Source organism: Chiloscyllium punctatum, chromosome 42, assembly GCF_047496795.1.
Source record: "Chiloscyllium punctatum isolate Juve2018m chromosome 42, sChiPun1.3, whole genome shotgun sequence".
NCBI lineage: Eukaryota > Metazoa > Chordata > Chondrichthyes > Orectolobiformes > Hemiscylliidae > Chiloscyllium > Chiloscyllium punctatum.
In genome coordinates, this window is record NC_092780.1 from 40853074 (window position 1) to 40867802 (window position 14729).

General features: G+C 41.5%; 1 protein-coding gene across 1 annotated transcript in view; it reads left to right on the top strand.

Moving 5' to 3' along the window:
* The window catches only part of mrc2 (mannose receptor, C-type 2), a 299439-nt gene that overhangs the window by 226946 nt on the left and 57764 nt on the right, over positions 1–14729 (top strand). Inside the window, exons 16-18 of the mRNA XM_072561856.1 lie at positions 7325–7357; positions 9297–9463; positions 13561–13628. Coding sequence (XP_072417957.1) covers positions 7325–7357; positions 9297–9463; positions 13561–13628 — 268 coding nt within the window. The remainder of the gene's footprint in view (positions 1–7324; positions 7358–9296; positions 9464–13560; positions 13629–14729) is intronic.

Sequence of the window (14729 nt, forward strand, 5' to 3'; positions counted from 1 at the left end):
AAACCTGGTACTAATGTGCTTGAGAATGAAATTGTGGGAACAATCGTATTAGACAGATGTACAGTGTAGAATTATTGAATGATCAATGATTTTTTTTTAATCATATTCACTTGTCTAAACTCACACTCTGACTCACTCCCCATGCACCTTAATAATACCCTCCAGTCTATTCCCATCTCGCACTTACTTCCCATACCTAATAATATGACAGTATCAGTAAGAGTGGCCACCGTATAATTTTTGTGGAGACCAAGTCCCACTGTCACATTGAGAATAACCTCCATTGTGTTGTGTGGCACTATCACCGTGTTATATGGGACAGACTTCGAACTGATCAAACAACTCAACTGGGCATCCATGAAGTGCTGTGGGCCATCAACAGCAGTAGAATTGTACTTCAGCACAATCTGTTACCTTATGGCCAAGCATATACCCCACTCAACCATTACTATGAACCCTGGGGATCAACCCTAGTTCAATGCAGAGTGCAGGAGGGCATGTCAGGAGCACCACCAGGCATACCTAAAAATGTGATATCAACTTGGTGAAGCTACCAAACAGGACTATTTGCATACCAAACAACATTAACAGCAAGCAATTGATAAAGTTAAGCAATCCCACAATCAACGGATCAGATCTAAGCTCCTCAGTCCTGCCACATCCAGTCGAGAATGGTGGTGGATAATTAAACAACTATTGGAGAAGGAGACTCCACAAACATCCCAACACATCAGCGCCAAGGATAAATCTAAAGCATTTGCAGCAACATTCAGCCAGAAATGCCAAGTGGGTGATTCACCTAGGCTTCCTCCAGTCTTCAGCCAATTCAATTCACTCCATGATTGACATCATGGAGACACTGCATACTGCAAAGGCTATAGGTTCTGACAACTATCCAGCAATAGTTCTGAAGACGTGCTCCAGAACTTACTGCTCCCCTAGGCAAGCTGTTACAGTATAGTTAAAACACTGGTATCTACCCAACAATGTGGAAAATTTCTCAGGTATGTCCTGTACAAAAAGGACAAATCCAACCTGGTCAGTTATCGCCCCGTCAGTCTATTCTCGATCATCAGTAAAGTGATGGAGGGTATCATCACCAGTACTGTCAAGCAGCACCTGCTCAGTGATGCCCAGTTTGGGTTCTACCAGGACCACTCAGCTCCTGAGCTCATTACAGCTTTGATTCAAATAGGGATGAAAGAGGTGAGGTGAGAGTTACAGCCCTTGACATCAAGGCTGTATTCGACCGTGTGTGGCATCAAGGACCCTAGCAAAACTGGAATCAGTGGGTATCGGGGGCAGACTCTCCACTGGTTGAAGTCATATCTGGAAGATGGTTGTGATTGTTGGAGGTCAAACATCTCAGCTTCAGGACATCTCTGCTGGAGTTCCTCAGGGTAGTGTCCTAAGCCCAATCACCTTCAGCTACTTCATTCATATCCCATGAGTGAATGAAAGGGGATCCCGCCCAGTCTAATCCACTTATTTCCCACACCTTACGATAAATATTTGAAGTATCCGTCTCTTTGGAAATCATTTATGGATTCAGAATAAATGTGTTCCAGATAATTCTGTGAAGAGCTTTTTTTTTGTCATTTTTACTCGTAGAATGTCCCTGACTGCTTTTTGTCATTTACCTGAATCTGCTCTCTCTCTCTCACTGCCCTCTCACTGTCCAATGAAAATAATCTGACACTGTGCATCTTACTTTAACGTTTCATAATTGTGAAGGTGTTTATCTCTTTTCTCCAAGTTTCCCAAATGCCTCCATTTCCTAAATAGTAAATATATCACTCCATCTGAAACATTATTTTAGATTGTGCTTCTGTGACCTTGTGAGGGAATGTATTCCACATTCTCACAACTCTTTGTCTTAAGTGATTGTTGCTTTGTTCTTATGGATATGATCAGATTTTAATATTACTTCTTCTGGACAACTCAGCCCCCACGTAAATTGCACATGTTATTTTAACATGCAAAGAAATTCCCAGGACTGGTTGCAAGATGTCATTTATTGCTATTCTCACCCCTGTGAAGAAATGAATGATGGATCATTCCTGTTGTCTTGAAATATTTTGAAATGTTCCAGTAATATGCATTAGGGGGGCACCTGCTGGATATAAGTGGCATTGAAAGTTAGACAGATTTTTCAGTGAGCTGATTGAAGGTATATGGATTTGAGTTAGAGGAAGTGCAGTCGAGTCTGGAGCATACATAATGTCAAGATAAGCAGACTGTCAACACCTCTGTTGGCTATGTCAGAAGGTGATTTGTGCTAAATAAAGGAACATCGTGGAATCTCAATCATAATCTAGTGATTAGTGAGCTTGTACTAATGGGCCAGATGCCAACTTGCAAATTCTATCCATTGAAAATGGCATTCTGTACTTAAAAATATAAAGAAATAGATAGAGAATTTGAATTCTGGGCTTTACACAGGATATTACCAGCTGCACAGTATTAAGCTCTATGTTTTCAGAGACAACTGTAAGAGGGCAAATGATTTGACTTAGATCAGTGAGTTTTACAAATCCTCAGGGAAAATATGAAGCACATTAAAGAGTTCTATCAACTATGTATTAGAGAAGGTTATGTCCTGGATTCAAAGTGTGAATTATGGATAGCTGCCATTAAAGTGCAGATTAAATAAATACAATTCATCAAATGTCACTTCTCCTCTTTGAGTTGGTAGATTATTTAAGCTCCACTCTCTTTCAGCTGCTAGGCTGATATTTCAGTGCAGAGTAAGACAATGTTGGCAGGTAGAGAATCTCAGCCTATCTGAAATAAAAGCAGAAATTGTTGGAGAAGTTTAGCAGGTTTGGTAGCATCTATGGGAAGAAAGCAGAGTTAACATTTTGAGTCTGGTGATTCTTCATCAGCTTATCTGTTGGTTGAAGTTACATAACAATTCCATGGTGCTAGTCGAAGAAGAGCAGAGTGTTTGCCACAATTCCTGGCCAATATTCCAAAAACCCTTGATCTGATTGTTATTTTGGTTGGCTTTGCATTTAGTTGTGATAGCACAGAGATCGAACAACTGCACTCCAAGAGTAATTCATTTGCTGCAAGTCATTTTTGGGAATTGTGAAAAAAGACTTTGATTTATTTGGCGCTTTTCACGACATCAAAAAGCACATTACAGCCAATTAAGTCAAATATGTTTTGAAGTGTAATCGCCATCGGAAAGTATTGTTTCAGTTTATGCTCTTTCTTCTTCTCACATTAAACCTAATGGATCTCTTACAACCAGCAAAGTTGAAGTCTCCAAAGTGACAAGTAGGAAGAATGCATGAATAATTACACAGCATACTTTATTAGACTTAATGAAATCATGCTTGATGACAGTCAATTGGCAGGTCTGTTGTATGTTATTATTATTTGAAGTAAAGTTTGTTTGGTCAAATCCATGTCAAACAAGTGCATGTAAAATGACTGGTAAATATTCATTTGTCATACTCTGACATTAAAACATAGAATCTCAGTTAAAGGGTATTTATATAAAATGGCCCATCAAACTACTCAAAACAGATTGTTTATTGGCGTCAAGAATAAAGTATTGATCAAATCATTTCTATCAGTGAAAAGGTAGCAACAAGGACACATAAGAGGCCACTGAATCCCACCCTCAAGCATGGACCACCATTCCAGTAGGACGTTGTTGATCTGTACCTCAGGTGCATTTTACCCCCCTTTGTTCCATGTCCCACAATACCCTTACCTGACCTAACCTCAATCTTGAAAGCTGCAGTTGACCTGTGATGAATGTTCATAATAAATTAGTATTTGGGGACTTGGGTTCTAAAGTAGAGATAAATGGGTTTTTTGTTTTGAGTTCGATCAAGATTATTTTTTTTCAAGGGCCAGAGACTTTTCTCAAGTAGTGGGTCAGAACAGTCTTTCTAAAAAATGATGTGACTTCATTTAAAAGACCTGATGAAGTAATTACTGGTGTTTACTAAGAGAGGCCAGCAGAGAAAGAACATAAGCCAGTGCCATTGAGAGTAAAGATCTACACAGCAGAAGAGCAGTTTAGGTTTGGCAACCTCTAGGTCACCAGAGCTGGAAAGAAGTCTTAAAACTGTTGTAGCTAATGAAGCCAGCATCCTGCTCTCCAGTCAAAGTATTAGAAAAGTCTTTCCTAGGTCTTTCTCCATTATTCCTGATCCACCTGAAAAAGGCAGCTGCCAGATAAGGACTGCCCCTCGATGAGGACTGCCCCTCGATGAGGACTGCCCCTCGATGAGGACTGCCCCTCGATGAGGACTGCATCCTATCACTGAGCACTTGCTCATATGCTTAATTCCTAGGGGCTAATAGTTTCTTTTGTCCATACCAATGTGACCCCTACTACCCTATGAGTAGAATAGCTACCCAAAAGTCAGGGTGATCACCTTCTTCTTTGCCCACTTCCCAGCTCAAGGTCAATTATATTATGCCAGGAACATCATCTGGCTCTAAGCACTTGCATACATAATACACTCCACCCGCTGGTTTCCTACTAACTTAGAATGATGGTTTTAGAATTGTTTATGGTTTTGTAGAGAGAAAATATTAATTCTATGTCAGATTATTTCTTAACTTCTTTACAATGAATAAAATACCCATTTATTAAGAGTCTTAATTTCTCATAAAATAGTGTCAGAAAGGAATAAGGAGAATTCACAGCCTGTTCACACTCAGAACTCATGATCATCTGCTGAAAAAAGGTTTTACAAACAACATAGTTCCTGTTCAAGATCTCTACAGCAAAGTATGTGTCTTTCAACATCAGAATCTAGATGTCCTCTGAAGTGTGATGGTAACAGTCTGAGCCATTTTTGTCCTTTGGTGTCAGTTCACTAGTAATACTGCAAGTGGAGAAAACTTGACAATGATGATACCATTGATGATATCATCATTGTCAGCACATAATGGATTATTCAGCATCTAACCTTTACTCTGCACTCAAATTGCCAGCAAGTTGGAAATAAAATGTTTGGGACTGGTCATTCAGGGTTATCTAAAGACTACACTGAAAGCAGGCAAGTGCTGAAAATACCAGTGCAAGACAAAGTGTCAGCTACCGGGCAGCAGCGATGTTAACCAGGGTGAAGGAAGGCAGGATGGGTGAACACTCATCACCTGATCAAGGCTAATTAATACTTTAAAAGCTTGTTAAGAGCTCATCAAAGTTGGAAACTATTGAAGAGGTGGAACGGTTTCCCAGGTATTGAGTGGGAGTACCCTTAGCCCCTTGAGAGGGTCAGCAGGACAAAGGAGGACTGAGCTACTGGGATTGAGGCACCTGCACAGGTGGCAAGGAGATGGGAGAGGAGAAGGGCATTGGATAGAAAGAGGGCAGGGGGCAGCAGAGGCCAAACTCTCAACACAGGATCCACTTACGAAGGTGGAGCTACCTGGAGATGACCAATAGCCAGTGCTGCGGACTTACCAGACATGTGGTAAGTGATATCTGTGATCTTTGCCAAGGACCTTAAAGTCACTTTACCCTTGAACATCTTCACTTCTGGCTCCTTCATCTCAGCTGTGGATCTTCGTGGCACTTTGCCATAGTAATCAGCTAGCCGTGCCATTGAGACCAGGGTGCCACAAGTCTGGGCCCTCTGACATTGCAAACGTACTACTGCTGTGGAAAGATGGAAAAACAGTAATGGTGAGCTACACTGGAGCAAGCACAATGTTTTATCACTATACACTGTGCCTATTTCCACATGTCTGCCTTATAGTATGCATGTGGCATTGGTCATGATGCAGCCACCTTGCATGGGTCAACAGTGCCTCCCTTGACAGAGCTTGTGTCATTCCTTTCCAAGGAAATGTAGTTACCTCCATTCATTTCTACTGAAGTGGTGGTCTTTCCCATCCCACCACATTAATGAATTGGCTGGCATCCTAAGGGACAAGTGACACCCATCCTGCACAGCGGCAGAGGTTGTTAACATAGTTGTGGCACTCCAAACAAGTTCTCTGGAAAGCGCTATGGCTGCTGGCCTACTCAGTGATAACAAGCAGTCTTGCATGGCTAGGTGTGAATGTCTCTTAGCCTTTCTCCCCCACACCAGAGCAACGTGCAGGAAGATGTGACTGAACTATGCAGCCACCCAGGATACTGCTTCTGCCCACATCTCCAGTAGAATTCCTCTGTGGATGGTGGAGGGGGGTTGCTGTAATCTTGCAGGTCTGAGTTTGGAGAATGGGTGCTGGGATGATTGCTACAGCAAAGGACATTCTTGTGGCCTTCAAAGATGGCGTCAGCAGCTCCTTCCATGTCAGGTGATGACGTAGACATTATCTTGAAGCTAATTCTCGCTATTAAGTTGGCAGATTTGCTCACCTCCTGTCACAGTGAAATGACACATTTTTTCCAGGCTGCCTTCAATTGTTTTATATCTAGAAGTGCTCGGTGGTATGATGGCTCAGTGGTTAGCACTGCTGCCTCACAGCGCCAGGGACCTGAGTTCAATTCCTGCCTCAGGCAACTGTCTGTGTGGACTTTGCACATTCTCCCTTTGTCTGTGGGGTTTCCTGGGAGTGTTCCAAGTTCCTCCCACAATCCAAAGATGTGCAGGCTAGGTGATTTGGCCATGCTAAATTGCCCATAGTGTTAGGTGGATTAGTTAGCGGTAAATATAAGGTAGGGGGGTGGGTTACTCTTTGGAGAGCCAGTGTGGACTTGTTGAAGCCAAATGGCCTGCTACCATACTGTAGAGAATCTAATCTCCACAACTGAGCAGTCAATCATCAAATCACAGCTGTATTTTTCCATCACCACCAAATCACCTATGTTTTCTAATTGACTAATTTACATGCAAAGCCCCGTTACGCAGACCATCAAAGGTGAGGAAACAGTAGGGATCAAATGAAGATGGAAAGGGAGATAAAGCATTCCAACCCATGTGTCCACCTTTCTGTAAAGGCAATGATTGTTCGACTTCCTTCATTACTCCATCCTTTGATGTTAATACCTGTCTCTCAGATAGAACCTGGTGTCCCAGTGACCTAGTCCCTGGAGGTCCAGTCAAACCACCTTACTCTAGTTCTTCTAGCTTAAATTCCAAACTAATTCTATTTTCTTTTGTCTGTTGCTGTTCCAGAGATCCATGTGCAACATGTTGTGTGCCAAATCTGACATGTAGCTCCTTGCACACACAGTACTTGCGCTTTTTATTGTAGCACACATCAATGCAGTGGCTGTGACCACTAGCGCACACAGTGCCTTTGGAAACTCGTGCTGATAGGTATAAACCATTGGCTAACCAAGGAGTGACATGTCTTGGGAATTTATATTGTTCTAATCAATTCTTCCTTTGTCCCATAGGAGCTGTTGTGAAGGAACCAGAGGGCACTGAAGGTATGTTGCGTTTTATAACTGTGTGGAATAGCAAAACAGAGTTATTGTAATAGGAACATGGTAGACCATGCAGGTCTGCTCTTTTCCTGCTTATCTAGCTTCACCTAAACTTTTGTTATTTTACCAGTCTTATTCACAGGGAGATGTAATCAGTTTGAGGATAGTCAAAAATTGTTTCAAAATGTGCATTCAATTTATGTGTTTTAGCTTCATTTGTTGCATTCTCCTGTTTGGTGTGCAATTGTCATCTGTCATTATTGATTTCTGACTTCAGCATTTCAACTTCATTGAGATTCGTGTTCCTGACTTTTTAGTTCTAACTTGTAGCTGCAAAATTGCTTCAAAATTTGAACCAGTCAACCATAAAATATGTATGTGTCTCCAGTATATTACATTAAATTGGGACGTGCATCCTGGCTGAGGTATGGATGTGGGCAGGAGGAGGCTAAGCTTGGTGGAGCACAGAGCTCTTGGAGGATTCTGGGCTTGGGGAGGTTTGGGAGGAGTGAGGCCATGGAGGGATTTGACAAAAAGGATGAGTATTTTAAAATGCTTCCAGTGCCAGATCAGGGAGCCCTAGAGGATGGCCAGATGGAGCTTAGGATACATATGTGGCTGAGCTCAAATTTAAAGATTGGGTAAGCTGGGAAACCAGCTATCACAGGAGAACATTGGAATTGTCAAGTGTCGAGGCACTGTAATAAAAACCTAAGAGAATTTTAGCAATAAATCCAGTTGGTTGGGGCAGTGACCTGGCTGCTTTGTGGAGGCAGACGTAGGTGGTTTGATGATGAAGAGAATATGTGGTTGTAAGTTCAGCTCAGAGTCAAATTGGCTGTGAAGGTTGTAAATGATGTGGGTCCATCTCAGATACTGAGTGGGTTGGGGTGGGGAGGCAGAGTATGAATGGAGGAAGAGAGTTGATGGTTCTGGAATGAAGTAGACAGGACTGAAAGACATGGTCAGATTTTCAGAGTTGAGTTTTTTCCAGAGGCCATTAAAAATGATAACTGAGATTCCCATTACAGATGCGGGATAATGATGCAGCTTGTAAGCTCACATCATGCACTCCTCGCCTCGAGTGTTAGGCATCTCATACCATAGAGTCTGGCTCGCTTCTCGAGGACTATTGGTTCATGAAGGAGCCATGAACCATAGTTGTGCTTTGGGAACCTTTTGAAAGGTGTATTTGAAAGGTCTCATCCATGTTCCCTCCATTCACACTGTATACTATGTACTGAAACAATGAACCATATAGTGACAGTTTCAAGTCTTGAAATGTTCTTAGGAAGCAGACCATTCAGAAATCTGCTTTCAAAATTCCACTATTAATGCCCTAATTTGTTCCTACACTAATGCCAACTTTATAGAGTATCAGAGTCAAGAGTGTGGTGCTGGAAAAGGTCAGGCAGTATCTAAGGAGCAGGAGAATTGATGTTTCGGGCATAAGCCCTTCATCAGGAATGGGCATCACTCTTCATTCCTGATCCTCAATTTCTCCTCCTTTATAGAGTACCAGTCAGACATTGCCTTTTATAATCAAAGTAAAACAATCTTTATCCCTCTTTACATTTCTTAATCCTGTCCAAGTAACATACAGATGTGAGAAAATGAATCAAAAAAGGATAACTTATTGTAATCTCAAAAATTAATCAAAGCGTTTTGAAACAGCAACGGTGAAGGAATGGGAATAAAGTTCCAAGTCAGGGTGGCATATGACTTAGAGGGGAGCTTGTAGGTTGTGATGTTACCATATCTATACTGAACTTCTCTGATGACCTGAGATGTTAACTCTGCTTCACTCTCCTCACATATTGCCTGATTTGTTGAGTATTTCCAGCACTTTCTGTTTTCAATTTCATCTTTGTATTCGTTCAGAGTAACATGTTTTTTGGATTACATTGCTGATGCAAAATGAGTCAAAGCCTTCTCTTGCCAGACGCTGCAAGCAACCAGTGGTTCCAGTTCCAGGATGCAGAGTACAAGTTCTTTAAGCATCTCTCCACCTGGCCTCAAGCCCAGCGGATCTGTACCTGGTTCAAAGCGGAACTGGCCTCCATTCACAGCCAGGAGGAGCTGACCTTCCTAGGACAGACCCTGCAGAAGGTAGGACTGAAGAAATGCACTAAGAAATGATACTGAACTCCTCAGCTCTCTGGAGTGAGCTCTAGTGGTTTTGCACAGATGTGCACCAACATCTGCTCTAGTTAAATTAGGAAGAGGGAATCTGGAAAACAGTTTATTCAGATTCAGTTTAAGGAAGGGTACACGATTGCAGCTCAGACATAAATCCAATATGAAGATTATTATTCCATTTCACTGGCATGGGTTAACAGACAGAGAAGAAACGAGCCAACCATTGTAATTCACTCTCTTTCAATTTAGAAGTTCTATATTGTGTTGTTCCTTGTGGTTTTTCAATACTAATCTAAATCTTCTAAAACAATGATCACTCTTACTGAAATGTTGCCCCACAAACACTTAGTTCACGTAATTCACCTCATTTCTCATCACCAGATATTGAAATACCTCCTTTCTAAATAAATTGAAAATATTCTGATCTAGGAAGTTCTCATGAGCATTTCTGAAATTCCTCCCCTTCCTTACCATTTAATGTTATGCTTTCCCAATTAATATTTGGGTAATTGAAGTCCCCTATTATCACCACTCGATAGTTTTAGTGCATCTTTCTGATTCGCCTGCAGATTTGTACCCCTATCTCGCTCTTGAAATGCAATAAAGATCATAGAGCTTGGTGGCACTCTCTAAGACTGTAATGTCATCCCTAATATGGACTGTCACCCCACTTCCTTTCTTCCTCCATCTTTTCTGAAAATTTTGTCCTTGAACATATTTCTGTTTTTGCCACTACATCATATTCTATTGTGCTTTTAGCTTACCAACTTTATTCACCATTATCTGTGTATTTACATATGTTGTAAATCTGTCTCTGCATTTTTCATTGTCCTTCTTACTTTGCTCCTGTCTGACATGGTACTACTTCTTTCTTTAGTCATGTCCACACCTCACTTTATGAACTATGTTCACTTCTTTTAATCCAATATGCTGCTGTCTATCCCTCTATCAATTTATTCCTTCCTCCAAACATACAACTTAACGTCCTCGAAGGGCCTTGGTCCAGTCCTGTTGAGGGACAACCAACTCCTTTTGATTAGGTGCCTTCTCTCCCAGGACTGATATCAGTGCTCCACAAATTTCAAACCCCCTCCTCCTACACCAAGCTTTAAGCCGTATGTTACCTCTCCCAGTCTTACTATTTCTACTCTTGCAAGCGCATGACCCCAGGAGTTATCCAGAGATTGCTAATCTTGAGGTCTTAAACTTTACCTTCTTCCTTAGCTCTGTAAGTCTGACCTTAGTACCTGCTCTTTCCAGACCATTGGTACCAATGTGACTCAAATTTGGCTCACTTCCTTCTCCTCATGGAATATTCTGCACTTTCTCTGTGATGTCCTTTACCCTGGCACCAAGGAGGTATCACACAACAAGGGACTCATGATGACAAGTACCGAAATGCCTGTCTTCCCTTGCCTATAACTACAATAATCGAAAGTAAAACCTTTATTTTGTCCAAACACTAACTTTCTTTTCTTGGTGTCAGTTGGTAGATCCAAAACACAATTTTCTCAAGTGTTTTCTTTATTCCAGTATAGAATTGTAACATAGACGAATAAGCTGAATTAATGGCTTCATTTGATTATGGCATCCTTTGCCAAACTGGAATAATTAGGAATCAAGGGCAAACACTGTGCTGGTTGGAGTCATAGGAAGATGATTGTGGGTGTTGGAAGTCAGTCATCTCAGTTCCAGGTCATCTCTGCAGGAGTTCCTCAGGGTAGTGTCCTAGGCTCAAGCATCTTCAGCTGCTTCATTAATGACCTCCCTTTGTAAGGTCAGAAGTGGGGATGTTCCCTGATGATTGCACAATGTTCAGCACCATTTGCAACAACTCAGATACTGAAGCAGTACATGGGAAATGTAGGGCTGGAGAATGGATCTGGGTGGGAAACTCTTTGGAAGGTCGATCCTTCCAAATGGGCCTAATGACCTGTTTCCACACCATAGGAATTTGTATGGTAGTCTGTGATGCATGTTCAAATGTAATTAGATCTGGACAATGTCACACAAATGCCAGACAATGACCATCTCCAATAAGAGACAATCTAACCAGCATCCCTTGATATTCAATGGTATTACCATCACTGAATCCTGCACTGTTAGCACCCTGGGGGTTACCGTTGACCAGAAACTCAACTGGGATGACCATATAAATACAGTGGCTACAAGAGCTGGTCAGAGACCAGGAATACTGTGGCAAGTAACCCATGTCCTGACTACCCAAACCCTGTCCACCATTTACAAGACTCAAGTCTGCTGTGTCATGGAATTATCCCCATTTGCCTGGATGGATGGATGCAGCTCAAACAATACTCAGAAAGCTTGGCACAACCATTCCGGACAAAGCAACATACTTGATTGTCATCCACAATAAACCGAAGATCTTTAGACAGCACCCTCCAAACCTATGGCCACTTCCATCTTGTAGGACAAGAGCAGCAGATGCCTGGGAACACCACCATTTAACAAGTTCCCCTCCAATCAGTCACCATCCTGACATGGAAATATATCACTGGGTCAAAATCCTGCAATTCCCTCCCTAAGGGCATTAAGCGTCTACTTGCAGCACAGTGACTGCAGTAATTCAAGAAGTCAACTCGCCACCACCTTCTCAAGAACATCAATGCTGGCCAGCCAGTGATGCACACATTCCATGAATAAATAATAAAAAAACTACAAGTCACTGGGAAAAGTGGAAGAGCTTCAAACTCTACAAAGCATCATCATCTCCAGCTCTAATGACTTGAAATTAGCTGCTTTATTATACACAGCTTTAGTGCACACATCCACATCCACTGGTTTCCTTTTATCCATTCCATCAGTTACACCCTCAATGATAATCGTCTTTGACAAATTAATTGAGTTCCCTTTCATAAATCTGTCATGTTGCCTGCCTAATCAGATTGTGATTTTCTAGATGGCCATTTAGCACATCCCTAATTATAGATACCAGCATTTTCTAATTACTGGTATAAGCTAACTGATCTATAGTTCCCCATTTTCTGTCTTCCTCCTTTCTTAAATATTAGGATTATCTTTTTCTACTTTCCAATTCTTAGAAAGATGTCAGGAAGATAAAGTCAAAAGAACTGCTGCCTGTTTTAAACCCATAGGATATAGGTCATCAGATTTGGGGAACTTTTGGCTATTTGCTTCCATTAATTTCTCCATTGCTGTTTCTTTCCCAATTTTCCTTTCTTCAAGTTCCTCATTCTCACTTCAACCCTTGGTTCCACATTATTGTTTCTTGTGTCATCCGCTATGAGGACAGATCCGAAGCAAATTGTACTTTTCAATTTCACACTCTTTGGGACCATAGTAAGCCTAACAAATGCCAACTATCCTTCCACATCTTGTTGAAAGGTTATACTTTGAGTGCATTTGATGAGACTTGTCTTTTAGCACAGCAAGCTACATGGGGATTGGGAAAGGAATAAATGACCAGAAACTCAACTGGGCCAGCAACATTAATGCTATGGTTATAAGAGCAGGTCAGAGACAGGGAAAGAAGTAACTCAACCCCCAGCTCCTCAAAGATCCTCACCATTTGTAAGGCACAAGTTAGAGGTGTGTGGGAATACTCTTGACTAACCTGGACGTTGCAGCTCCAACAACACAGAAGCATTCAGGACAAAGTAGTCCATTTGACACTCTATCCACTACTTTAAGCATTCACTGCCTCCACCACTGATGCACAATGGTAACTGTATATTTACAAATCACATGACAACTCACCAATAGTACCTTTCAAACCAGTGACTTCTACCATGTAGAAAGAGAAGGGCAGCAGATACATGGGAAGACCAGCAAATGCATGTTCCCCTCCAACATACACCATCCTAACTTGGAACTAAAGCACTGTTCCTTCATTATAACTGGGTCAAATTACGGGAACTCCTTCCCTAACAGCAAGATGAGAAAACATTCTCCCTGTGGACTGTAGCAGTTCAAGAAGTTGGCTCACTGGCACCTTCTCAGGGTCAGCTTGGAACAATGCACAAAGACTGAATTAAAATAGTGATACCTACAGCAACGTCTAACTAACTTAGTTACTTCTTTTTTAGCTTTTCCGCTTTCAGGACCAATTTTGGTGGATTGGCCTTCACACCAATGAGAACGATGGACGATTCAGGTTTGTGGTATTTATCCTTATACAGTATGGAATCCCGTCACATCCACATTCTGAACCTTGAATCTCTTGACTTCTTTCATTCTATTTCATTACTGATTTTATAATAGCAAACCTTCATTTTGTTCATTAATCTCTCCCCTCTCCTCCATTCTACTGACTTGGCTGATTTGTCTTATTTTCTCCTGTTTCTGACCCTTCCCACACTGCTGAATCTTTACCACATGGTAGTTACAGAGCAAAAACAGGCCATTTGACCTAACTAATCTATGCCAGTGTTAATTCTACACACAATCTTCCTCCTATCTCTTTTCATCTCATCCTGACAACATATTCAACATCTAGCTCCATCTTAAATGTGCTATTCACCTCAACTGTTTCATATGGTGGCAAGTCACACTCTCGCTGCCCTTTCCCCAACTTATTGAGGAGTAATGACGGAGAGGCGAGCATTGAACTACTTTCTTGAACTGCTGCAGTCCATTTAGCATGGTTACACCCACAACACAATTAGAGATGGAGTTCCAGGGTTCTGACCGAATAACAGTGAGGGCCTAAGTCATTTGGCTAGCATGATGCCCAGGCTAATGGTTCAGGGACACAGGTTCAAATCCCACAATGATGGCTGGTGGAATTTAAGTTGAATTAATGAACGTGGAATTACTAAGAAATCTTTATTGATCACTGTAAAAACATACCACATTCATTGAATAAGGGTCACCACACTCAAAAATGATAACTCTGCCTTCTCTCCGTAGATGCTGCTAAACGTGCTGAGTTTCTCCAGCAATTCCTGTTTTTGTTTCAGATTTCCAGCGTCCACAGTTTTTTTGTTTTCTTATCATGTTCACTAATGTCCTTTAGGGAAGGAAATTTGTTTTCCTCATCTGGTCTGGTCTACATGTAACCAACAGTAATGTGGCCATCTCTTCAATAGCATAACAAACTGTTCTCTTGTATCAAACCGGTACAGAAAATTGCAAATGAAATGAAGCTAGGTTGAAATGACTTTGACTTAGGCCCTCACTGTTATTCGGTCAGAACCCTGGAACTCCATCTCTAATTGTACTGTGGGTGTAACCATACTAAGTGGACTGCAGCAGT